The 25,213-nt window shown below is 44.8% G+C and overlaps 3 protein-coding genes, 1 long non-coding RNA gene and 3 other non-coding genes across 11 annotated transcripts in view; 5 read left to right on the top strand and 2 right to left on the bottom strand.

Moving 5' to 3' along the window:
- Window positions 1-82: 82 nt before the first annotated feature.
- Window positions 83-11,520, top strand: LOC126928807 (uncharacterized). The gene is made up of 3 exons (XM_050744630.1): window positions 83-1,506; window positions 2,422-3,346; window positions 11,384-11,520. The coding sequence occupies exons 1-2, from the start codon at window positions 867-869 to the stop codon at window positions 3,324-3,326; spliced, it is 1,545 nt and encodes a 514-aa protein (XP_050600587.1). The 5' UTR covers window positions 83-866; the 3' UTR covers window positions 3,327-3,346; window positions 11,384-11,520.
- LOC126928847 (uncharacterized) lies at window positions 3,899-9,314 on the bottom strand. The gene is made up of 2 exons (XR_007716956.1): window positions 8,670-9,314; window positions 3,899-8,571 (listed from the first exon to the last, which is right to left on the bottom strand). It is a non-coding gene; the product is annotated as an uncharacterized LOC126928847 (long non-coding RNA).
- The window catches only part of LOC126928775 (uncharacterized), a 34,295-nt gene continuing 16,320 nt past the window's right edge, over window positions 7,239-25,213 (top strand). For 2 of the 5 annotated variants that reach the window (XM_050744503.1, XM_050744508.1), the window contains exons 1-2: window positions 16,668-16,975; window positions 24,417-24,931. In XM_050744503.1, coding sequence (XP_050600460.1) covers window positions 24,782-24,931 — 150 coding nt within the window. In that variant the 5' untranslated portion in view covers window positions 16,668-16,975; window positions 24,417-24,781. Of the gene's footprint in view, window positions 7,636-16,667; window positions 16,976-24,416; window positions 24,932-25,213 lie in introns of those variants that run through there. The other 3 variants (XM_050744506.1, XM_050744507.1, XM_050744504.1) reach the window with 2 other exon arrangements.
- Window positions 10,061-11,824, top strand: LOC126928042 (uncharacterized). The gene is made up of 2 exons (XM_050743974.1): window positions 10,061-10,474; window positions 11,384-11,824. Exons 1-2 carry the CDS (start codon window positions 10,061-10,063, stop codon window positions 11,822-11,824), a joined length of 855 nt encoding a protein of 284 aa, XP_050599931.1.
- Trnas-gcu (transfer RNA serine (anticodon GCU)) lies at window positions 12,725-12,806 on the top strand. The gene has a single exon. It is a non-coding gene; the product is annotated as a tRNA-Ser (tRNA).
- On the top strand, window positions 13,766-13,838 carry Trnak-cuu (transfer RNA lysine (anticodon CUU)). Its single transcript has one exon. It is a non-coding gene; the product is annotated as a tRNA-Lys (tRNA).
- Window positions 14,178-14,251, bottom strand: Trnan-guu (transfer RNA asparagine (anticodon GUU)). Its single transcript has one exon. It is a non-coding gene; the product is annotated as a tRNA-Asn (tRNA).

The raw sequence follows: 25,213 nt of genomic DNA on the forward strand, positions 1-25,213 counted from the left end.
CGATCCATGTATTAACGAAAATTCCTTCGATTTCTTAGATACATGATCTTATTAGGAGAATGTATAATCTAAAGAGGAAACTATAAAATCAATTGAAATGCAACGTGTTAACGAACGCAGAAACACATTCGTACAACGTATGATTATTTCCGAATCAGTGAAGGGAAGAAGGACCTGATGAGAAATTGATACGGAAAATTTTATAGATGAAACAGGAATCTCGGTGAATTTGCGAGTGCCAAGGAGACAGGACAGAACAGGGCAAAGTTCGAATTCGAGTACTAAATGCATATTAGGATTTGAGGCTGACGGTAAAAAATCGAGTAATAATAGAAAACGAGACGATAGTAGTTAGGAAAATAAAGGAACAAACGAAAGGAAAGGAAAGAAACTGGAGCGGTGAGGAGAGGAGAGAAGCGGAGAGGAGCGAAGCGGAAAGGAGAGGAGAGAAGAGGAGAGGTCTGGTAGGAAAATAGTTGTAAAGAATTCTGGGAGATAGACGAGGAGCGTTGTCGAGCAGAGATCGCAAGCGGTGACAAGCGGTGACGAGCGGTGGCGCGCGATGCGGAACCGAGTCGGACCGAGCGGAACCGAGCGGAGCCGAGCGCAAACTCGAGCGAGACCGAAGCCGAAGCTGAAATCGTAGGCAAAAGCGAAGGAAGGTTCGGACTTGGGTTCTCGGCGCTGGCTAGCGAGCGGATAAGCAGCCAGGCGGATCGGCGGCGTATCGCGAGCGAGTACGGCCGAGAACGTGCGCGCGTACAGTAATTGACTTTCTTTCGGCGAAGAGCATCTCGCGTATCGAACTCGTTTGTTGAGGCGAGTGCGCGTCTTCCCGGCTGGACGCGCGCGTGTACCGGCCGTGTATGGACGGCGGCACGCGTGCACGAGTCGAGGAGGAAAAAGCCCTGGATTCGTCTCGCCTGCGATCCTCCGCTCGGCTCAGCTTCACGAGTTCCTCCTCGGCCGGCAGTCCTCGCATCGCCAGGCGTAAAAGGAGGAAGAGGAGACAACAACAGCGACGAAACAGTAACGTCGACGACGAGGACGAGCTCGTCGTCGTCGGTGGCGGTGGCGGTGGCGGTGACAAAGTACTAGACACCGTCAACGAAACTGTCGACACGATCCCACCGATCAAGGAAGAACAGCACCAGCCAGGGGAGCAAGTGATTTCCAGCGAGGAATCGACAACAAAGCAACCGAGAAATCGGCTTTCGCACACCAACGAATCTCAACGAAACGTAACTAGAGGAAGCGGCTCGCGCGCGGCTGCATCCTCACTCAGCTCCGGCAACACGCTTCTCAACCGTCGAGTTGCTAGTAAGCGATCGTCCAGGAGATGCAACGCGAACGCGCGTAGGAACGCGATGACGATGGATCTCCAGAGACTGATCACTGAGGTGCACGCTAGGCCCGCGATCTGGGACCAGAAGAACGTCAACTATCACAATCGCGATGTCATTCTAAAGATGTGGCGAGAGATCGCGAGGGCTTGCGAGGTCTCCAGTGAGTATACGCCTCGCTCTTCTCTCTCCTCTTTCCACTTCCCATTTCCCTCTTCTCTCTTCTTTCCGCCTCTTCTATTTGCGCCTGCGTCGTTATACGCCTCCCTTGCTATCTCTCAGTCTCTCTCTCTCTCTCTCTCTCTCTTCCCTTACTCCCTCTCAATCTCTCTCTCTCTCTCTCTCTCTTCCCTTACTCCCTCTCAATCTCTCTCTCTCTCTCTCTTCCCTTACTCCCTCTCAATCTCTCTCTCTCTCTCTTTTCCCCTTTTGATCGCATCCCTTCCACTTTTTCTTTCCCTTCTACCGTCACATTTTCAACCGTTTCTACTTGTACCAGTCCCTCCTCCACTACCACCTTCCTACGATTGTGTATTGTGTATGTCATGTGTCCTTTTCATTCCTCGATCAAGCTATCGAATAACCGAGCGAACGACTCGATCAACTTGTTGTGTATACGTACGTGTACACGATATAGTCGTGTCGAGATCAATTACAATCTGAGCATATTAAATTTATTTGCTGGAAAACGGGCTACTTTCCAAGAGCGCGTACGGTCGATCGTTATTGCGTCGCCATTTCTATAACTTTTTAATTACAGTCGATGTCTATAATTTGTGGTAATATTGATAGCGAGCATGATTTTAATTACTGTTTACACAATATTCCGTCTGAGGTCGCGGTAATTTGAATCCATTGGATTCGTGGGCAAACGATTAAACGCTTGGAGAGCTACAAAATTTTATGCTCGACGAAGCAATGTTTTCTTGGCCATTTATTTTTCATAACTTTTTCATTTCATCAATTGTCGTTCGTTATCGACGTAACAAAGCCATGCGAATGCGCATTATTCATGTAGGAAAGTTTCGAAAAATTTGTTATCGTAACAAAAAAATTAACGGAGAATCTTCGTTTCCAGCGGACGTCGCAAAATCAAAATGGAAGCACTTACGAGACAATTTCCGCAACGAATTAAAGAAAACTTATAGAGGAAAATGCGATGGTGGCGCTAATGAACATGACTCAAAATGGGTTTGGTTCAAGAGCCTGTTCTTCCTGCGAGATCAAATGAATTCAAGAGTAATTGGGTGCACTCTTTCGCAAAATTGCTCGGCGGCCCTTCGATCGTCACCAGAAGAAACGCAAATCGAACCTCAGATCGATATTTTAGAAGGACACGAGGAAACTCAATTTGACGATTTAGATGGTGATTCTTGTCAATCTTTACTCTCGAACGACGATGGTCTTCATCAAGTTATGCCACCGCCTAAGAAGAGTAAGATGAGTAAGATCGGAAAAAGATTTGAATCTCTGCAAAAGAGACTAAGGATCTCGCAAGAAGAAGAAGGAGACGATACTTATCATTTTTTGATGAGTGTTCGAAATCCTCTCAAAAGCTTACCGCTCGATAGACAAATGTTTATTAGGTTGAAGATTCAAGAACTCGTTTACAATGAAATCAATTTGCAAAATCAACAGAATCAAACGTACGAAGTTTCACAAGACGTAAAACCTCTGAGAACAAGAAATGCTAGCGGAACAGCTGGAATCGGAGTCGGACTAGGAGGTGGCGACGTTGGTCTCGCCGCACCCGTTGCAGTTGCCGATACAAATGGTGGCAGCAGTGGTGGTAGTGGTGTTGGTGGTGGTGGTGGTGGTGGTGTTGTTGTTGGTGGTGGTGGTGGTGGTGGCGATATTGCTGCTGGATGCGTTGGAGGTGGATTAGGGGGAGGACAAACCGTTAACAACATGTCTAACCACCCTGCATCGTTACTTCACAATTGCACGACAGAGGGCTCCAGCAACAATGCCTTTTTCGGTTAATGTAATTTGCATTTTAAAATGTAAGAACCGTAATTTTATTAATAGAAAATAAACAATGGTATTTTTTCAGTATCTGTCCCAAACAATTATTTTCACTGCTAATATCACAGTTTTTTTCTTATTCGTTGACTTCGTCGATTGATTTCAGAAACAATGTCTAGCGAAGTTCGCGGAATAAAAGAACGTGGTCGATGTGCTTTTTTATTTCTAGTCAAAATAATCACTACCATAGCTTGTTACTGCTCTATAACTATTACTGCAGTCACTACTGCTCTTATTATTACTTCTACTGCTATTACAACTACTACTAGTACTGCTACTGTTACTGCTACAGCTACTGTTACTGCTATTGCACTACTACTACCGTTATTATTATTCTCATCAATCTTATCGAACCAGTTATGACACACAGGTCAAATTGGTTATGTCCGTTAACCAACCGGTGCATTCTTCCACGAAACATCCTCCAAGTTATGGTTTTTTTGTTTCATTGATTGATTTAAGAATGGATCGAACATACAAAAGAATAATTTAACTTCCGCAAAAACAGGTTCCTATTAGATAAAAATAACTTTTGCGAGAAGCACTTTTATTGATTCGAAAGCTAAGGTGTGTTTCTTGATTAACGACAGTAGTATAGTTTCGTCGCGTTTATTGTCAGGACATATTACCAAGTGATACTTATTTTCTCCGCGCTCTATCATACCTATCGAACAATAAAAATTAAACATTACTCCAATTGAAATGTATAAAGTAGATTACAAGATAAAATGAAGGTAATTATTCAAAATAGGGACGATCTCACTAACAAGGATTGCCAGTCGCTTTATGGCGGCCGGTTAAAAAGATCTAAAACAAAACTATATAAAATACGATATGTAGTATTAGGGATATCTTTAAGTACATATCTATCATACCAAGAATTCATGATCCTTCCCGCAAATAGCCTTCTTCAAATTTTCATTGTCCAATTTTGCACTCATCGCTGTATCGATAACGCAGGGAGTGACATTTCGCTAGTAAAACGTTTTCCGAAAAATTTAAATTTTAATCTTCGAATCACCAAAAAATCGTTCCCTTAAATGTTGTTTCTATCTAAAAAGAAGTTATTTTCAAAATTTCAATCAAATCGAAGCATGGAAGTTTTCAAGATTACAAGAAGTGACTCTGAAGTGGGAAAATATTTTTCGGAAAATTTTGGGTCTTAACATTCGAATGGAAAATTAAGCTATCTGTAAAATTTCAATCAAATCGGGTGTGACAAATTGTCTGAGATGCAGCCCTGATCTTAAATGTAGCTTCAGTATGCATAATATTATACGCAGAGAAAAAGCACTACCGTTAACAAGAATGTGAGATAGGAATGGTAGACAAGGTTCGATAACGAGGTACTCACATCACAGACTATGGAATATTCGATCGAACTGAAATATTCAACCTCTCGTTGGTAGTTTCGCGATTCGTTATACGATCCCGATATAGTACGTTTTGCGACTATTCGAGGATTACGAACGAGTAAAAAATAAAAATTTCTCAATCGCGGCGACGACTGCTACGAAATTCTTTCTATCGCTTTCTCATCGAGCATACGTATAACACCTATGTATAACATCCGAGCAAAAGAAATATTCTTTTCATTTCACGAATCTGCGTCATTGATGGAACGTATCGTAGTCATAGCAGAGTTTCCAGTACACATTATCTTTTTTCTCTCTGACATAACCTTACCCTCTATTGTCTGCCTTCGTATCGCTCTGTAGCTACGATGTATCCGTAACACAAAGCTTTTCACCGAGATACCGAGTTTAAAGCCCATTTTTCGAGTTTTCTCGTTAATCATAGGTAGTATTGTTTGTATAGAACCAATTGGAATTTTTGTGACATTGTAAATTACGACGTCCCACATTTGTTAATTAATCGTCGATCGATCCTCTATTATGTTTTCCGCTTAATTCTTCACTTGGAAAACTACACTAGTTTTATACTGTTTTCCATATGATTCGATCGGGACAAACTGTCACTCGATGTCATACAAACATTATAGAATATGTTCTTTCACAGGGAATGGTATTGTACGTCCCATACGTTGAGATAAAGTCGTTCGAATCGAGTTTGCACCAGTTCCTCGCGGTTGTTCACCGTTCAGTTGCGTTATTGGACATCGAAGAAACGACTCGTAGACGAGCCGGTTTTGAATATAGCTTTAATTAAACCAGGTTATTAGGTACAGCTCGCAGAGTATGGTCTGAAACGTTTTAGTCTTTGTTCGAGTAGAATTTATTAGACAACGACGTCGCGCCGCGTTGAGAAAGAAAGAGGAGTGTTAACTTATACGCGAACAATCGGTAGAGCGGCACCGCGTGAAGAAAAAGCTTTTAGCTGTTCCGACTTGCGTCAGGAATCTGCCGATCGCTGCTTAACGAGCGAAAACAATCGGATAAAGAAGACCAATTGCTTACTTCAACATCTCGGTATTGCTTTTCCATACCGTTCGCCGCGCCTTCCATGGGAATCTCGCGAAATAACGAGGTAACTTTTCGTTTGTATAGAAAAGTCACGTCGTCTAGACGGGATACGCTATATTTGTACGGTATATTGCACTGGTTGAATAGCTTATTCGAAAGTCTGCTCTGCTTCGTAGTCTGCTCGGCGAACCACTCGGTTTTTCCATACAAAGAGGATTAGCATCGTCCTCTTTGTCTATTGCTTTCTTTCTCATACTCGGTGTTCATCGTTTCGTTTTTTTTTCACGGTGTTTCCCCTTCGTCTTCTTCTTTTCCAACAAACCATAAAGCCGCTTTCCCGAATAGTTGCAACATCGCACACACTCATAACCTATCTATCTCTTGTTTCTTGTCTATATACGTATTCCGATGTGGATTTCCTACATCGTATCAACCACTCAACCAATCAAATTTTCAACCGTACGAAGTCTAACGAATACGTTGCAATAATAAAAAATCAAATGTATTGCAAAGCGCGTTTTGTGCAATATTTTCGAACGTGAGAAGAAAGGTGCAAGGATTTGTTCGAAACGAGTTTATCGTATTCCGCATCTCGAACGATATCCATTGCCAAACCGATAAACATTTTGAATTCGTTCGCGCGTATCTTCCTTCCGAGAATGTGTCGTCGTATCGTCTAGCTGAAAATTTGAATAAAAGGCACGTTTACATTGGAGTTGAAGCGATTCTTGGCAAACGATGCAGAGAACGAAAAGCGAGCGACTCGGTAACAGATTCGGTGACCGACAGAGGTTCTCTTTGATCACAAAGAAAAACGCAATCGCTTCCCTTTTTCGCTATCCCGACGTCTGCTCTCTTTCCTGTATAATCGTTCGTCTTCCATAATCGAAATCGCTTTGCATTCGATATCGTCTCTATACTGAATTTTAAGAAACAAAATACTAAGGCTGTCATAAACACAAAATACGTATACATACATATGTATATACATATGCATATAAAATACACACGCACACATTGCAAGTTCGAACGAAGAGCGACTGCTAAATTTTCATTTTTTCCCTTAAAAAGCAAAATACGTCAAGGTAATATTCGATGAAAAAGGGTTGTCGTATTTCGAAAGGAACTGGCAGTCGAAACTCTGAGTTCCATTTATTTTGATCTTGAACTAGACGCCGTCATAACAGCTTACATAAACAAAGTGTATCCAGTGCTGCGATCTATTATAGTTTGGGTACACGGCGGCGATTGCCGGCCTGGCCCTGCCCTGCCCTGCCCTGCCCTGCCCTGCCTTGGCCTGGCCTGGCCTGGCCCTACCCTGCCCTGCCCTGGCCTAGCCTGGCCTGGCCTGGTCGACTCGGCCTGACCCGGCCCAACACACGCTACACTCGGAATAAACGCGCGAAAGCGACCGAGTGGAAGCCTACGATGAGTGAAACGAACCAACGCAACGCAACGGTGCCAGTCTCGCCAGTGAGACTTTAGCTAGCGTCCGAACCACCGGTGCATTCCACCGGTACGATTTCTACTTGCACGCACGCTGCTGGCCGCAATTTTCAGCTGCCGCGTTCAATTTTTATTTACCAAACATTCCGAAGAATAAATCAGCACAGGGGCACCGGTGAAAAATTCGTATACGAAGATAACAAAGTACAAGCTGACGCGCGTGCGCGAAAAGTTAGGGATCGCAGTCTCCGCTAAAATCTCTCCACACACAGATTCAAGCGTGTTGCGATTAAAGAAATTTATCTGGTATCGGTAAATGATCCGTGATACGCGGCTCGGTGGTGAAAACACAACTTTTTGAAGAAATGGGAAAACAGCGAGCTCGTCGATGACTCGAAGTAAGTGGTACCGAACAAACATATGTACATGTAATTTTGGGTTATTCACGATGTGGATTCGCTCAACGATTACGAGAACAGCGCTCGAACTAATACGAATTAAGTCGCCTTATGTATTTACAATGATTGGCAATCGCACGTTTGATCGTTCGATCGAAATGTGTAATTGGTGTCTTGAAAGAGATTTTCTTTGTAATTTTCGGAGTTATCGGCTAATTTCCAAATTATTTTTGTCTCAACATAGTACGTGGTATAAATTTTCAGCGAATAGCGTGTTAGTAGTATTTCAAAAACATAGATACTCTGGAAAACAGGTACCGGTAAATTTATTCTAAGAGATACGAAAATAGGAAGGGAAAAGGCAAGCGAATCGCATCGTTTGAAACAAATCCAAATGCAAGCCCTTAAATGTTTTGACACTGATGTACTAACGTGCGTGGCGATCGAACAACGTATCGCTTTCTGGGCTGTAACTTATGTCAATTCATGACATATTTGATGTAAATATATCGTGTCTCCGTTACATTTCCAGAGAAACGTTGATTTAGCGACAGGGTTCTGACTTGACGCTCACCACCGACACCTTCCATCTAAATCTTCCTTTCTCGAAATCGCACAACAATTTGTATATCAATGATTTCGTTTTCTCGCGTTATCTGTAAGCGAAAGTACGTCTTTCGTGTTTAAACATCGTTGCCTTTCTCCTTTTATAATATCCGCTTACTCTCGCCCCGCCTCTCCGTTCTCTTCATTCCTCCTCTCTTCTCTTTCTTCCTATGACTTACGAGTCTCTTGTTCGTTTTCTCTCAATCTTTTACCTTAGTTTATTTTTCAAAACACGTTTTGCACGAAGAAATGCGTCAAGCTAGAATGTTCGAACTCAAAATGGAAAGTATTCGGTATAATCTATAGCTTGATTAGGCCGGTATTCCATAACTAACAAACAAATAAATAAATAAGTAACGACGAAGGAGACTTATCGCGAGTATCGAGATGACGGGGAATCGAGTGACGAACGAATTGGCGACTAGTACCTTATAAGGCGCGAAGGTTCGCACATAGCGGCAGCGCTATCGTCCTCCGATCTGGCGAAACCGGCCTTCGGCCGTGTTTGCTTCTCGGATTTCGCAATTTCGATTTTCCAGAGATACTTTCCGCGATCTCGAAACTGTAACCAATTCCGCGAGACTATGCAGCGTGGTTTGCACGTGCGCGCTCGCTAGTTTCGCGATAAAACAGATAGATTTGCCACGAGATTTATTTAAGTGGGAATGTCTGGAGGCAAGCGTCGAACGGTAACCTTTCGTCAACAATTAACGCGTACGAAGCACTAAGAACGCGAGTGGTACACGTCGAGGCGTGGCGGTGCATAAACTGTCGCACTCGACCAGCTCGTGAAACGTGTTTGCGCGGTCACGTTGGCAACACTAGCAGGAAATAGCTTTCATTGGACGCAGACAGAGACCCATCGAGTCGGTTCGCCTTCACCCTGCTCCGCAACACCTCCGCCACGGTTCCTCTTGTCACGCTTCGCGTTTGCGCAAACCTTCTCGAACCTGGTAAAACACAAAGCGCTTCAAGTACGACTGGATCCGTGCGAATTTCAAGCTTTCTACGATTTGAAAATTCGTCGTGAACGGTTACTCGATCGCGAGAATATCACGTGATTACGCGCAACGACTGTCAAACGTTCTCTAGTGCGAACGCGTTGCGTGCAGTGCACTGATTCCAGTCGAATCGTGTACTTCGATCGAAACCTTGTCCTCGCCTCTCTCTCTCTCTCTCTCTCTCTCTCTCTCTCTCTCCCGAAGAATCAGTTTGTAAAGAAGAACTTAACGCAATAGTAGAAAGAATTAAAGAAGGGATAGTTATTTAATCGATGTAATTCGAAGGGAAATAGAAGAAAAAAAAAGAAGAAGGAAAGGAGTATAAAGAAAAAAACTGCTGCGTTGAAAACGAATGTGAGTAATTATGAAAGAGTGGCGTCGAGCGCATGTCGTGGTAGGGCCTCTTGTACAAGCACGAGCAAACCTCTGATTACTGGAGGGAGAAAGATCTGGTCGGCAACAAGGTGGTTTGTGCAAACGCGTAGGTACGCGTTTCCAAAGGCAGGCATACACGATCGACATCTGACTACCATCTGACGATCGTCCGTTCGAGAAGCGGCCTGTGGACTCGTGTGGACTGGTGGCCCCTCAGTCGAACGTCGAGCGCGGTCATCCACGCTACGTTTATCTTACTTGTGCTCGCGTTCGTCGTTCGATCGTAAGTCAACCGCGTGGCGAGAAGATCGCGTTACGTTCTTTCAAAGACCGTACACCTATATAAAAACACGCAATTTCGTAAGTGCATGAATTGATCGAAAAGCCAAAGATCGATTTCTGATCGACTTCCTTGGGAATCGTATCCGCGCGAACCAAGCAACATGTCGGATTTGGTCGGATACTCGCATGATTTCCTCGCGGAATTCATTCACCTCTACCGTAGTTTTCGCTGCTTGTGGCAGGTCAGGTATAGGGGATACAAGGACAGGATACTTCGAAATCGTGCTTATGACGCTCTCGTGCAAAAATTGAGGGAGGTTAATCCGATCGCGGATAAGGAGACTGTCATACGAAAAATCAACACGCTTAGAACCGCGTTCAGAAGGGAATACAAAAAGGTGCGAAATTCGCAAAAGATGGTCCAGAATCCTCGGCTACGATACAGATCTTCGTTATGGTACTACGATATTTTAAAGTTCGTAGCGGAACAGAACGAAACGAGTCCACTAGATGAAGAGAGAGACTTTAAGAATGCTTTGGCTAACCCAACGGATCTCTCTCAAGAGGAGATGATGGTACGACCTCGTGCAATTTTTCTCGAGTTACCGAGACTGCGCAAATCCAGACTCTCGCACTCTCTCGCTTTCGCTCTCCCTTTCCCCTTAAAACCGTCCCTTCTCTTCCCCTCCCATTCGTTATTATCTATGCTCATTTGCATTCTACTTTTACTTCTGTATTCTTAAACGATCACGCAAGCTTTTGGTATTTCAATTTTTTGAAAAATCAAATTTGTCGTTCGTGAATAAGTAATCAAAGGCGTTCAAGTTGCGTTTCGTTCTGTAACGTCGTGGTACGTCACGAATGTAGTAAGTACGGTGAGAACGAGAAGATAAATATTTCGCGAGCAATACATCTCTTCGATACGAGCAACAAGCTCGTTTCTTCCTTTTTTTATCCTTTCTTTGCTGCCATTTTTAGTCTCGCTTTTAATTTCTTTTTAACCTTCGCTCTATCTATTTCTCTTCCTCTTTACGGCACTTTATCGATCCGAAAACTCGACGAGCGTTACGATGCGCTGAAAATTACGTTTTAATAAAAAAGAAAGTCGAAATGTTGGTTTGTTCGTGCATATATTCGTATATTTGAAACAGTCTTCCACGAATACTTCGTGTGAAAGATTATGCAAGTTGGAAAGCATTTTTATTTCATTGAGAGCAAACTCGACACGACGTGATACGACCCGATACGATACGACACGATACGACGCGATACGATAAGATAGAACCTAACAACGCGATACGATAAAGCGAAACGTAACAACGCGAGTCAGTGCAACGACGTATCGAATGGTACGTTCGGACGTTGGACTCTGTTTGTATCGCGTTCGTTCGTTGATCGTTATACATATACACGTACTTTGATCGATACACTATAGTCCATGTCGCTAGCATTGAATTACAGTTGGCAACGTAACTGTTTTCTAGTCTGTGCAAACGGACGTAGACAAGATCGAGCCACCGTCACCTGTACCGTCCCCGGCAGCTAGCTCTGCTCCGGCGTTTCAACCGATCATCCTTGAAACCGAGGGCTCGTACGCCAGAAGAATTTCCACCTCCGCATCGACCGATCCTCTCAGAAGGAAATGTCATCAACAACCGGAAAGCTTTCAAGATCGTCAGCCGAAGGACTCGACGTGTGAAATCTCTCCGAGACAGTTTGCCAGCTCCGTAACGGACGACCATTTCGAGACGTTTGGTCGTTATGTGGCTGGCAAATTGAGGAAATCGATGCCTCGTCAAAGTATTATCGCCGAGAAAGTAATCGCGGAGGTTCTCTTGAGAGCTAATCTCGGCACCTTGGAAGAAGCTACTTGTCTTACGGAAAAAGTACCTTCTCGTTGCTTCTTAGTAATGGGCGATCGTTGAATATCACCGATCGATCACCGGCGTCCGTTTCTCCCTCATTTGTTCTCTCCAACATTCGCGAATGTTTTGCGTTTGTTTACGCTGTTCATTCCCTGTTCCTCCATTAAGCTGCATACCCGGTCGCATCTTTCATCCAAACTCACGCGCGCGTTTGTATCCAATGGTCAGGGAAGAACAGCGGACCACCGGCTGCCGGTCGAACAAAACACAACCTCGACAAATTTGCTCGCGAGAATGGCAGACAGGTCGCATTGCAGACGAGTCAATCCTGGCAGCCAGCCAATGAAACAAGACCTTTTGTTTTCCTACACGTGAAAAATCCAGTGCACTACGATACATACGTATTTTTCATACGAATAAATTAGTTTCTTTATAAGCAGATGATAACGATTTTTATTTTTTTCTTCTGTTTTCCACTCGAGATCAGTCCACGATTCCATAATTATTCGTTTTATAACAACATTTATATCCTAATTACGACTAGTCTCTTGATACACCTTCTCCAGGAATTTGCTATTTCGTTTTCGCTTTCCTACAGCGAATCCATCCCGATGAATTCCATCGCCCAACTTTGATCCAAGTCGCTTTAAACCTTTCCAATAAAAACTTCGTGTAATCGGTCAGTCAGTTGTATTACATCCGAACCAGGTATCATCGAAGTTCTCTTGCCGATACGATGATTTAAGTTTAGACGAGATACTACATCTTAGATCTTAGATTACGTAGCCACGTTGCATTAAACCGGTCGCATAGGAAAATGACATTATGGAGACGTTATAATTATCACCCGAAACGCAATTACCCTTTGTGATTCAAGGTTAGCCTATTTAATAAAAATAAATTGTTTGAGAAATTTTTTATGTATCGTGTTCTGTGTATTGAAATAAAAAGTTAACGGTTGACGAGGTGGCCGAGTGGTTAAGGCGTTGGACTGCTAATCCAATGTGCTCTGCACGCGTGGGTTCGAATCCCATCCTCGTCGGTGTCTTTCGTACCTTTTTCCTTTTTTGTTTTCCCTATTTTTAATATCTTTTTTCGATTATCTGAGATTCATTGTCATCGATAAATACTTTTCAATCAAGGAAAAAATTAAATTTGCTTAAAAATTAGTATAAAAGAAAAGATCGAATAAAAACTTTGCTGCACAAAGAGAGAAAGATGGCGGCAGGTTGATATACATTCATACATATATGGATATAATAACTTTAAAAATAAAGTATAAGAATAAATGTTGAGATTCTGAAGGTTTCCGCCTAAATTTGAATTGCATGGTTAACGTGGTTGCGTGGAACACCATAGATCATAACCAAAATGGTAGAAAATTATGCGTGTTCGTCATTAATGTTCTCGACAGAATCTTACTTGAAAGTGGATGATATGTTTGGTCAAACAAGATTTTCGACCTAAGTTGCGTTGCGTTTAAAAAGATGTATATCAGATGCGTTTCAAGGTTTAGAGAAGTTGCTCTACGTCGAGCATTAACTTTCGAATGATGTCAGAAGAACTATATCTAGGAAACATGTATTATTTATCTATATACCGACAAGGTCTTAAGAGGCACACCAAAGATATAGCCAACGTTAGTTTGTTCTCGGATAAAACCTTAGAAAGCCTCGTAAAACAAGAAAATTGCTCTAAAAGTTTTAGACGTTATAACACATTATCGTCATACATAAATCGAGAAATTACGAAAACCTTTTTAGTGTAAAACGTGAAGTAAGTGATCGTCAGTACTTGATCTCATCAAATAAACGATAGCGTTAAGCAAAAATTTGCAACTTATTCCGTAACCCACGTTTCGCATCTATTACGAAACATTCGCAAGAATCGAGCGTCGAAAGTATCGTCGACGAGTATCGAAAAAATGTATTTATTAGTTAGGCAGTTTTATTAGTACGTGATACACATAATTTGCTATATCAAAGATCGCAAAAAATTATAGCCCGGCTAGCTCAGTCGGTAGAGCATGAGACTCTTAATCTCAGGGTCGTGGGTTCGAGCCCCACGTTGGGCGGAATTTTATTTTTCGTTGTTGCATCGGCAAGATTTGCGTATTAAAAAATACGTTGCTTTTTTTTTTAAATTATGTAGATCTATTTTTCGCTTTGATATCAAATAAGTTAAAAAATAATGGAATAAGGAGGAAAGAAAGAAGACGATACTAGGGGATGATTTTCAGTTCCGTTTGCTTCGTCTGTTTCAAAATGGTGTAGATTTGGCTTAGCAATTTTTCGGGCGAAGTACCATACAAAAAAATTGTACTTGTTCGATGCTTGGTACAATATACGTACAATATTTATGGTCATTTATAAAGTCCTCGCTCGAAAGGAATCGATGTGACAAAAGAGAAATTCGCCCCCGGGTGGGCTCGAACCACCAACCTTTCGGTTAACAGCCGAACGCGCTAGCCGATTGCGCCACGGAGGCAACTTGTTTCGTCATTTTTAATATATCGTAGCTGTATTAAATGTATCAAATTACAAGTAGTGGAACTGATAACGATGAATAGGAACGTAATCTACATCCATGCGATAATACAATGTATGGGATAGGGTAGAAGAAACATCTAATCGTGGAAAAGGTTGATATACTCGAACCCGGGAACGCGCGTTTCTTTTCGTATTCCACCTAATTAGGCGATACATACTCGAAAGTAGAATGCGAGCAATTTGGTCGCGCGTGCATCTAAAGGCTGCACACGCAAGTACGTATCTAAGCCTGGTCGAGATAGCAGCAGAATCTCACGGTGAATTAGGTCGACGCGATGCTCGTTTAAATGAATTTGAGTGGTTGAACGAATAACGTGCGTGTCGGTGAAAGGACTGCGTACACACACCGCTTAGCCGAAAGCAAGATACGCGAAAGGAAAGCTGTGCGCGTGACTACTCGGTGGAGAAAAGAACAATCGCTGAGGCTGTGGCTGGGTGTTTCGTAGCGGGAACCTTGAAGCGAGTTCGAGGGTGTTGCCAGAACGACGAAGGGTGTTTACGGAAGGTTCGTTGGGAACGCAACGAGTGGATTCCCGTAAAGGGCTCGTTATCCTTTCCCGTTAGTTTCGGTAGCGGGCCGCGTCTACACGGATCAAGCGAAAAGAGTCGATCGCGAAGCCAAGCTCGAGCAAGAGAGAGCGGAGGACGACGATAGCCCTTCGTGCCTTGTCAACGAGCCATGAATTGTCGCTCGTGCGAGCTTATGCTGTAGACTGTAGGCAATCTTTCTTTGTACTGTTCCCGCGGTTCTGCCTCAAATTATCTCTTCCATTCTTCGTTTTCTATTTCTATTTCTCTTTCTTTCTATTTTTATTATGCACGGAATCAAATAAGTTATCCAGATTCTTCGTTGGAAATTTTGTGGCGTAACGTAATTGCGCGAAATGGAATTCCGAATCGCGTTCGATCATTACGTTACGCTCGAGCTTAATCGAAGTAGTTGCTACTCCTTGCGCTCCTTTGTCTCCGTGGTGCAAGCGAGAAGAGGTAGCAAAGAAGGTAGCACACCAATTTCGAAGCTCGGCTGCGTAACATGTGTCAATCGTCGATGGGCGATGCGATCGTCGAATCGAATCGAGTGAAGTCAAGAGGATCCTCGGACGCGACAAGATCAATATTTATCCTGGCAAAAATCCAGCCTCGAAACAGTGCCAACTCGTATACGGATAATATCGCATCCCTCTGGTGAGATACCTACGTAATTATCGTCTCGACGAATTCACGTTTGTGCCCCCAATTTCCTTTCTTTTTTTTTCTTTTTCTTTTTTTTTTTCTCGCTGGCAAAAGATTAAAAAGGGAGATTTGGGAGCGAGGGTGTAGAGTAAAATTGACGCGAGGCAACATTCCAACATTTGGCGTCGAAGGCAGACAGATTCGGATTTAGTCGAATGGGAAAGTCGAGCATGTAAATGCGAGAAAGCTAGGGGCAGGCATTCGACCGAGCAATCGATAATCTTCCTTTTTGTTCGCGATGCAACCCCGAAAGGTATTCATTTGGCAGTATAAAAGCCAAAGGTTTCGATACTTTGAGACGGTTCGACGTCGCTTTGTCGAAAGCCACGAAGAGCCACAAACAATGGCAAGCACAAAGTTAAAAAGGTCGCTAAATGATAATTCAAACTAAATGGTTCCTTCTCATTAAACTGAAGAAGATGAGAAGAAGGAAACAGTTATTCTATGCCGAGAATCGCGCAGCATCGATCTTACGAAAATACATCGTAAAATCGAAAGAGATCGTTGTCGTGTCTTTTCTACGGCAATACTCGACGAAATGAGAGCGGGAATTCTCCAAAGTCCCCTCGATTGGATCTGGCTACCCTACGTTGTCGAAGGGTGTCGTCCCGTTTAGCCACTGTTGCACAGGGACGTATCGCTCGTCGTTCATTAGTCGTGCTCGTATAGCATACATTATATATATACACTACGTAATCGTGTCAACGCTGTAACATCGATTTATTTAAGATCGTACGTTTTCTCGTAGAGGATATCGTGGACGCGCAAAAGGGACAGCTATGTATGTATATATGTACAATAATGTACATCGTCGGACATCGAACTCGATCGAGTCGTCTAGGTTTGTCAGCTGTCGAGAATGCCAGAGCGGTAAGAATTGGTCGGTTTCTGTCGGTCGCGAGAGCGAGAGGAGCACGAAATCAGGTAGGATTCGAAAGACGGTTCGTGCTCTCTAGTTCGTGTCGATATTCCGAGTGAGGCGGTGGGATGGCTCGTATCGACGGGAAAGAGCCGAGAGCTTGACAGAAGCGGACAGTATCAGGTGGAAGGGAGTACATAGAGTATAGAGGGAGAGCACCCCATTCGAGTACGGCCCTGCAACGTGCCCACCCAATAAGGGTGCGTAGTCGGCGGCGCTCAGTCTCGTCGGAACGGTCACTGAGGTAGCAGGTTTTGTTCCCGTAGTATTAGAGTGTCGCGTGCCGGCCGCACTGCGGCCGTGCCTCTTGCTCTTCTCGAACGGTCCATACAACGCGTCTCACGTAAGAAGTGACGCGCATCTTTTCACACGTTTTAATTTCTCCAACGTGGACTCGTTGAATAATCGTTCGATTCACGGAGGACTTGATCGAGATCGGCGGATTTCGGTATTTTCGAAGCGTAAGAAGAGATCGTAACTGATGGAGGATGACGTTCGATGGAAAGCAAGGTAAAGCGTTACTTCGAATACGTTCCTTCCGAGACCCCAATTCCTTAACGTTCGTTATTCTACCGAAAGCTTGGCAATCGGCAAACAATCGCTTCCCTACACTTTATTCGTTTATGGACAAACGACCACCGTTCGAATCAGATTTGTCTCCTAGCATCCGAGCATACGACTTTCTCTCTACTACATACTATACAAACGAAATCTTATTGGCGATTGTATCGCCTCTTACCTCCTAGAAAAGAATCTTAATACCGTAATCTTATTAACGCGACGATAAAAGCGACGATACTGTGATGGAATATTTGGAGAATAACGCAGGTTAAAGGTTGTACAATAGACGGTGGGTCGTTGCAATACGATGCGTCGACGCGTAAAAGCTGCCGTCGTCGTTGCATCCGTTTTTTTGTCCGAGAGAAAAAGCACGTAAACGTCGTTTCGTACCAACAAAACGAACGTAGACGGACAACTTCAATTCGGCATGGTAAGTGTGGTAACCGTCGTTTGCGCGGTTTTCCGAATCCAGTGCGCTCGAGTCCGTCGCACGCTAGCCATTATCGTTACATAACCTATATACGTTTGCGAACGCGGACCAATTCCATACGAGGAGTACACCTAGGACGGGATGGTATGGAAGAAGCAAAAGGTTCGTCGCGATTTTCCAGTTGTTCAAACGGTTGATCGGACGTGGTGTAAATATCTATGAGTCTCGAAGGAATTTTGAACAAAGAAACGAAAATAGATCTCGCGTCGCGTTCCATAGAACGAAGGACCAATCAGTTTCAGCCTCTTCGAGAGCGACCGCGTCTACGGAACATAGAAACTATAAAAATGCTTGTTCCCTCCTTTTCTGCTTTCCTTTCTTTTTATCAAGCGGCAACTCCACCACAACTTTTTATTAGATATCGTTTCATTGTTTGTGCGCTCTTCTGGATAGGAGTCGAATTTCCAGGAAATATTTTCGCGGATAAACATGGAAAGGCAGAGAGAGAGAGAGAGAGAGAGAGAGAGAGAGAGAGAGAGAGAGAGAGAGAGAGAGTTCGCGTTATCGCGAGTAAGACAACTCGGGTAACGATTAACGTTACCGAGAGTCGTGTCGAAGGGTAGAATATCTTCTTCGAGAATAATACGTAGTCGAGATACTCGATGAACGCGTTCTATCGTGCGATACGGCACGGTTCTCGCGGCCGGAAACGCGAGCCAACGTGCGATATCATTTGTTCCCGGGAACATCGCGCGCTAAGGCGTGGCGTTTCTCGAAAGGCAAAGAAATAAAAAGGCTGAACGAAGAAAGACGCGCCAAGAGTTCATCAGTCTGAAAATTTCGTACAGAAGTCTACTCGAAGCAAAGTGGTGACGGACAGGAGATGATCGTCGCAGCTTGCGAAGGAAACGTTCAAAGAGGAAACGCAAAAGGGAGAAGACAAGTGCGAACGAGATAAGTTAGTCCCCGGTAGAGGTAGTGGTGCGTAATCGACTCGCGGTGTGCTTTATTCCGAAGATTCGCATTCGTCGGAGTTGAGAAAGGCGAGACTAAGATTCTCCTCCTAAGTATCTATACGTAACGCGAGTCTGACGAGTGCGAACCGTCGCATCACGCGTCACGCGACCAATAGATACGGGCGAGCGAATGGATGGATGGATTATTTTTGGTCACGAGGATCCTCGTGGAGGGTAGTTGGCTCGAATTAGCCGTTCCGATAGAGGGTGCGCCGGCAACTGGAGCAAAGGGGACGCCTTTTGCTATTTCTCTCGGCCTCCATTTCGATTAACGTTTCGTTTAAATTTGCTAACGAGTCGTGTAAAACTTAAAATAAATTGCTCTTGCGACTCTCGATCGTTTGTGTTTGAGCTCGTCGATTGATGGAAGAAAAATCGTTCTATATAGTATACGGTATGTATATCGAGGATCGTTTTCTCAGTTTAGGCTTTCGATAAACCGAACCAAAGCTCTCGAAGAAAGCCGGGCAAGGTCGGAAAGTATTGGAATACAGGCGTCTACGCACAGCGAGTATCTACGCACTGGCGAGTTGCCAACCGGCCGTTAATCGCGTTCCAATTGTTTCGTATGTTCTTCTAACGCGCATATTTTCACCTCACGCCATTGTCACGAGAATCATTCGGGGAGAAAACCGTGTTCTAGGAAGGGAACACCCGTTATCCTTTGTTTCAATGAACCAAATGAACCTACAAATTAGCTTTTCATTTTATCGAGATACCAACGTTAATTGGAATTAGATACACGCGCGAGCGATCGACGGTCGTTGTTCGCGTTGTATTCCTCCTGATGCCAATTCAGACATTCGAATAGTAGCGACGCGACTTCTTAAGTTCGCGCCTTCTTCGAGAACAAAGTTACGCGTAATGTTTTATTTTATAGCTTGATTTACGATACAGCAAAATATCCTAAATCGAGTGACTACATAACGATAGCTATACCGCTGTGAAAACTCTCGGCCGTGCGACGATTTTCCGCCTGGGACCGAACCAGGTTTTACCTCGTGTCCTTGACCCTGACCGAGGTTTGTCATTTCCTCTTCTCTTTATATTTTTCCCCAGTCGCGAATCCAGTCGCTTCCCTAACAAAGCAAACTTTCTCACTGTGTCGCACCGATTTCGCAACGACATTCACTAAACTGACGATGATCATGATCGGTATTTACAATTTAGAAAGCTGTCGCCATCTTGGATTTCGACGATTTTTTAACACGTTGTAGAAATCAACAGTCCGAACAACGTTTTGCTTCGCATGTTACTACCGGACTCTTTTAATTCTTGGATATTTGAAAAAATCTATCGGTACCATTCCAGTGAATTTTGTCTGTTTTCGAGATATTTGCAAAAAATTGTCGATATTACTACAGTGAAGTCCGTCTATGATAATTGTGCATCCGTGACAGCGTACGCGTTAGTATTGGTTTGCCGGTCACCGTGAGGTAACCGGATAGAATGACACCTAACCCGGACCATGTAAACTATAAACAAAAGATAAGAATTAGGTTTGGTTCAGGCGTTACTTCATCCAGTCGCCGCGAGACGCGCATACGTTGCACGAACGCACAATTATCATAGGCGGACTTCACTGTGGTAATATCGACAATTTTTTGCGAATACCTCGAAAACTAAGACCGAGCGGCGGTTATATGTACAGGAAAATGTCATTTGGAATCATATGTTAAATATATTCAATTACACGTCGCATATATCTAAAAAATGATGGACATTTAAGATGGCAGTAAACTTTGTAAATAATTACCTCAGAGTCAGCGCACTTGTGGCCACGTTATCACGGAGTTACATAATTTTGGCAACCGTCCAACTCGAGCGGGACAAGTCGTTCGGGTGGGAAACAAACGCGCGCTTGCGATCGCGTATGCGCCCGTGAACCGTCGTCGATGACTCACAGTGTTAACGTTATTACGTACTCGGAATTGTATTTATGTATAGATAATATAAGCGATATGGATCGAGCGCAACTTGATCGATCGCGCTGTGCGACTTCTCGCGAAACAAACGCGAGATACGCTTCTGCGAAGAAGTATAGTCGTCGGAGGTATCAGGAATGCGATGGCAGTGGCAACGGGGCAACGGCAACCGGGAAAAGGAGCCGGCGCGCCGGATCGATCCGAACGGTCAACGAGCAAACCGATCGAGACTCGAACCGTGAAATCGCGGCGACCGACTTGTTTTCTTCCTCGTTCGAGTTTACGCCTGAAAGGGAAATGTTTCGAGAAAACGCGGGGGTGGTGATGAGCGAGGGTCGAGCCGCGGCATGTCGTTCGGACGAGAAAACAGATCTCGTGAAAAACGAACGTTGCTTGGATCGATCGATCGATCGATCGATGGGATCGACCCGTAGATCCCCGGGGGTTGCCTGGGGCGAGAGCTGCGAGAGTTGCCATGGCGACCAACGTTTGCCCCGGCACGGTCGTGGTCGCTACCTCCTCTGTGCTCCGAACCACCCACGCGGCTGCTCGATCGAACCCTTTCCGAATCCCGTCTTTCTAGCTAGCCGTTAGCCGGTACTCGCTTTTTCGCGTCTCTGCCGCTCGTCCACCAGTCGCGATCTCTCCGAGCCCGCGACTACTTTTTCTCGAGAACCTCGTTCCCTTTCTCCCGTTCTCGATTCCTTGAGAAGACGCGGTATCGCATCGACTCGCTTCGCGCTGTCGCGACAGTCTGCCGAAGGCGGCTCTACGTTCCCAGAATCGTCGTACGCTCGCGCGTTGGCTCGCTCACGCGAAAAAATTATAATCAACAATGGGTCGATTATTTTTATCTTAGCGAGCGACGTTGCGTCTTAATCGAATTAATCGCATCGTCGTTAAGTATACGCTGATCGCGCTCCGACCTCTTCGCTGTTCCACGCGCGATCGAAGGGTTAAGGACCGCGCTTCTTTCTTTATACGCGCCTCGCAACGATAACGTCGCATCGATTCGATCGACCTTTTTCTTCCTCGTCTCGGAATATCGTTGCGCGCTACCGCGCTCTACCTTCGATGTCTTTCTTCGCCGTCGGAAATACGATGTCAGTTCGCGAATGCGTCCAACGAAATCCAAATCTTTCCATTGGGCGAAATAAGGGCTGCTAGTTCTCGAGAACGCCGTCCCTCGCAACTAACAACGTAATCGAAGAAAAGAAAAAATAAACTCCAACTCTAAATTCGAGTGAAAATCGTAACCGCGAACGCGCGACCTCGCCGGCTTTGTATCCTACGACTAGACGACGAAGACGAAACCACTGTATAGCGTAGCGTAGCGAATCGTCCATTGTCTTGGTCGATTGTTTTCTCCTTGCGTTTCTCGTTCGGCGTGTGTTCCTCTTTCGTCCAGGGTAGCACAATGGAACGACGCTCGAACAACAACGCGCGTCGTGCTGCGGCGTTTTCTCCGAGTCGACGATTTTTTCGAAATGGCGAACCTCGACTTCGCAAGTTTTTAATCGCCTTAACCCGCGCGTCTTCCGTTCCTCCACTGTGCTCCCTTTCGCGAAATATCGCAAACGGAAGTCCACTTCCCTTCTTTCTTCGCCTCTTTTACTACGATTCCCTGTATCTCGGAATCTAGCCACTGGTTCTTTTCTCCTCGCTAACCGAGAAAGGTTAACGCTTAGGCAGCAGGTGACGTTGTGTCGCTGCGTCGAAAACAAGCGGCAGCTTTCACCCCTTTCGCGACACGAATTTCTTCCTTTCCCTCGGATCGTTTTTGCTCCCGATCACTAACTCATTGTCCTCTCCTCTCTTTCTTCTTGCTTTCCTATTTTCTCCTTTTTATTCGCGCATCTTTACCCCGTCTTACGCGCCCCTCGTTACCTTCTCCTTCGACTTTTCTTCTCTTCGCGTAAGAAAGATGCGTGTTACGTGCGACGTCCTTCGTTGTCTGACCGTCAAGGCCCAAGCACCATTAGACAGACCCACCATAAACTGAATCTTATTAGTTCGCAGGAACCTTCGATCCTGCGAACTAATAAGTATTTTCGGTTTGTAGCTGGTACTTAAAACAGTCCTTGGGTTTATTCCACGTTCTTACAAATTACAGAGAAAGCGGGTAGTTGCCTAATGGAAAATGACGGACATTCGTCTTACGGAAAAGCCGGTTTTTCCCACGAACAAGGTCAGCCCCGAGCCGCGTCGGTAGGAAGGTTCCTCCTCCGATTTTCATTTATTAACGTTAGCTATAACCAATGGGTATCGCGGATCGTTACCCTCGCTTTTCCAACGAATCCACGTGCTTAGTTCCAAAGACACACCCACAGCGAGCTTTCCTCCGTAATCGCACAAGAACGAACTTCGCTTGTTCTGATCGCGACAGAACAGTCACTTCATCCCTCTAGACTTGTGCTCTAGACTACAGAGCAGTCGCTTCCTACCTATACTTAGTCCGTTCGATTTGCTACTTCTGTTACATCAAGAAAGTCATCTTCTTCTTATACATTCAACCGTAAGGGCCTTGCTCTGTTACGAAAGAACATTCAGTGCTCATCCATCGGAGTGTCATACCTCAAAGTATCGTCTACGACATTCGTATCATACGTAACGGTGTAACTCTTTAGCGTATCGAGTGTTGGAAATACAAATTTTATATTTTTCTAATCGCAGCGTTGTACCACATCAACGACCCCTATTATCCCACAAGAAACAAGGGGATCTGTCGAGGTTATTAGATGTATAAAGAGAGGAAACGCGTGGATAAAGTGTAAGGTACAAAATATATATATTTAATTTAATAGAGAAGCGTAATAATAAGTAGGAATACAATTTGAGCTGGTCCAGATCCGCACGCTAGTGTCACGTAAAAATAAAGAGAAATTTTATAAGGAAGAACAAGACTTTATTTTCACTTGGTTTATACAAGTATAAGACACTTCCGAACTCTAGCCGTGACCGTACGAGAGTGAGTCTTACAATCTTTTTACTTTCGGTCATCTGTTCTCTCATTATCCCCACTACCCTGTAGGCGTACGTGACCGTTGCTACGCTTCTGGAACATTTGGTGGAAGGGCCGTTAGGCCATAAATGAATCCTCAGGTACTCCGCCAATATACATTGTCGCCAAGGTCGCCATGTGTTCCTCTCGTCGGTCCATCGGGTTCGAAGTATGCCGACCGGGACACCATCCTGCCCGAGGTGTGTGTGTGTGTCCTGGTCTCTGATGTGATTTACGTTACACTAGCAGTGTTACCTTATAACTGAAAAACCCCGAAGCCAACGTCGCCTGTCTACTGTTTATGGTCTGCCTTCCTGCTATTCTTTTGTCTATATGCCGTCGATGGCTTCGGCGCTTGAGAAAGCTAAAAAGACCAGATGCGGAGTTTTCGTAGAAGTGGTGACCACTTCGACAGGATCGATCTGTTCGTGGTGTCGATTATTATAATTGTTGAGGTTATTCGGTATATAAAGAGAGAAAAACGCGTGGATAAAGTGTAAGATACAAAGTATATATTTGACTTAATAATGAAATACAGGAATACAATTTGAGTCCAGATCCGCACGCTAGCAGTGTTACTTTATGACTGAAAACCCCGAAGCCAACGTCGCCTGTCTACAGTTTATGGTCTGCCTCCCTGCTATTCTTTTGTCTATGTGCCGTCGATGGCTTCAGCGCTTGAGAAAGCTAAAAAGACCAGATGTGGAGTTTTCCTAGAAGTGGTGACCACTTGAACAATAATCGTAACGGGAATTTACGACTCCCGTTGACGCGTTTCCTCGCGACCGCGTCTCCCCGCGAAAGCTGGAAAAAAAGCCGTAAAAGATAGACGTAATTTTCTCCGCGAGAGAAATCTTCCAAGGTCAGCGAGAGGAACGGTAGTTGATGGATAAAGTCGATTCGGGTTTCGAACGAAACTAAACAGACGACAACGTTAGATGCATGCTCGTGCATGCTCGTGGTTCTCCTTTTGAAATTGAGCTTTTAGCGATCTAAGTTCTCTCGCGTTTTGTTTCAGATCTGTTGGGTCGCATCGTCGAGGAATGGACAAGGTGCGAAGAGAACGAGCAACGTGTCGGCCTTCCACGCTAATCGGACGAACGGCGACAGGCTAGAAATTGGCGAGAACAAGAAACGTTCGCGAGCTTCCGGAAACTTTGATCGCTCTAGGCTGGCTTGCTCGCGACATGGATCGATTCTCGTCATCGCCGTCGATGACGTCGTCAGCGTCGTCGCCGTCAGCGCCGACGTCACCACCGCCGTGATCGAACGCGAGTCGAATTCGACGATCCTGGAACAGATCTGCTATCCCCGACGCGGCAGCAGGACAGCTGATTTCTGAACGAAGCCCCGCGCACCGTTGGCCGATCACCGTCGCGCATCATGTTTGGAACGAAACTGCGCACATGGATGGAAGCACATATCGTGCGATCGAAAAAGAAAAAGGACCGAAAGGGCAAAGGGGAAAAGGGTTTCGACTCCAATTCCAATTCTCCTCGAAACGGGTCTCACAGGTCTCCCGCGTTGCACCAAGTGAGTATGTTTCGATGTCGACCCTACGAAACCCTCTTTTGGTGCTCCTTTGCCGCGACGGTCTCCTCTATTTTCTCAGAGATGAAAACGAGAATCGCGGAGCAAACGAGCGAAGAGACGGCAACGGCATCGCACTCTCTCTTTCTCTCACCTTCTGCCTCCGTCGACTCTCGCTTTCCTCTAGCAGCCAACTGCTATCCAATTGGACCGTACACCGGTCGTACTCGGGAGTCGATTCTTTCGCTTTACCAGGCCGCTTCCACCGCACAACTTTCTTCCATA

Source organism: Bombus affinis, chromosome 2 (assembly GCF_024516045.1).
Source record: "Bombus affinis isolate iyBomAffi1 chromosome 2, iyBomAffi1.2, whole genome shotgun sequence".
NCBI lineage: Eukaryota > Metazoa > Arthropoda > Insecta > Hymenoptera > Apidae > Bombus > Bombus affinis.

Coding starts and splice junctions, on each gene's coding strand:
- LOC126928042 (XM_050743974.1), top strand. CDS start 10,061: ATGTCGGATTTGGTCGGATACTCGCATGATTTCCTCGCGGAATTCATT. Junction 10,475..11,383: donor TCTCTCAAGAGGAGATGATG/GTACGACCTCGT, acceptor ACTGTTTTCTAG/TCTGTGCAAACGGACGTAGA.
- LOC126928807 (XM_050744630.1), top strand. CDS start 867: ATGGACGGCGGCACGCGTGCACGAGTCGAGGAGGAAAAAGCCCTGGAT. Junction 1,507..2,421: donor GAGGGCTTGCGAGGTCTCCA/GTGAGTATACGC, acceptor CTTCGTTTCCAG/CGGACGTCGCAAAATCAAAA.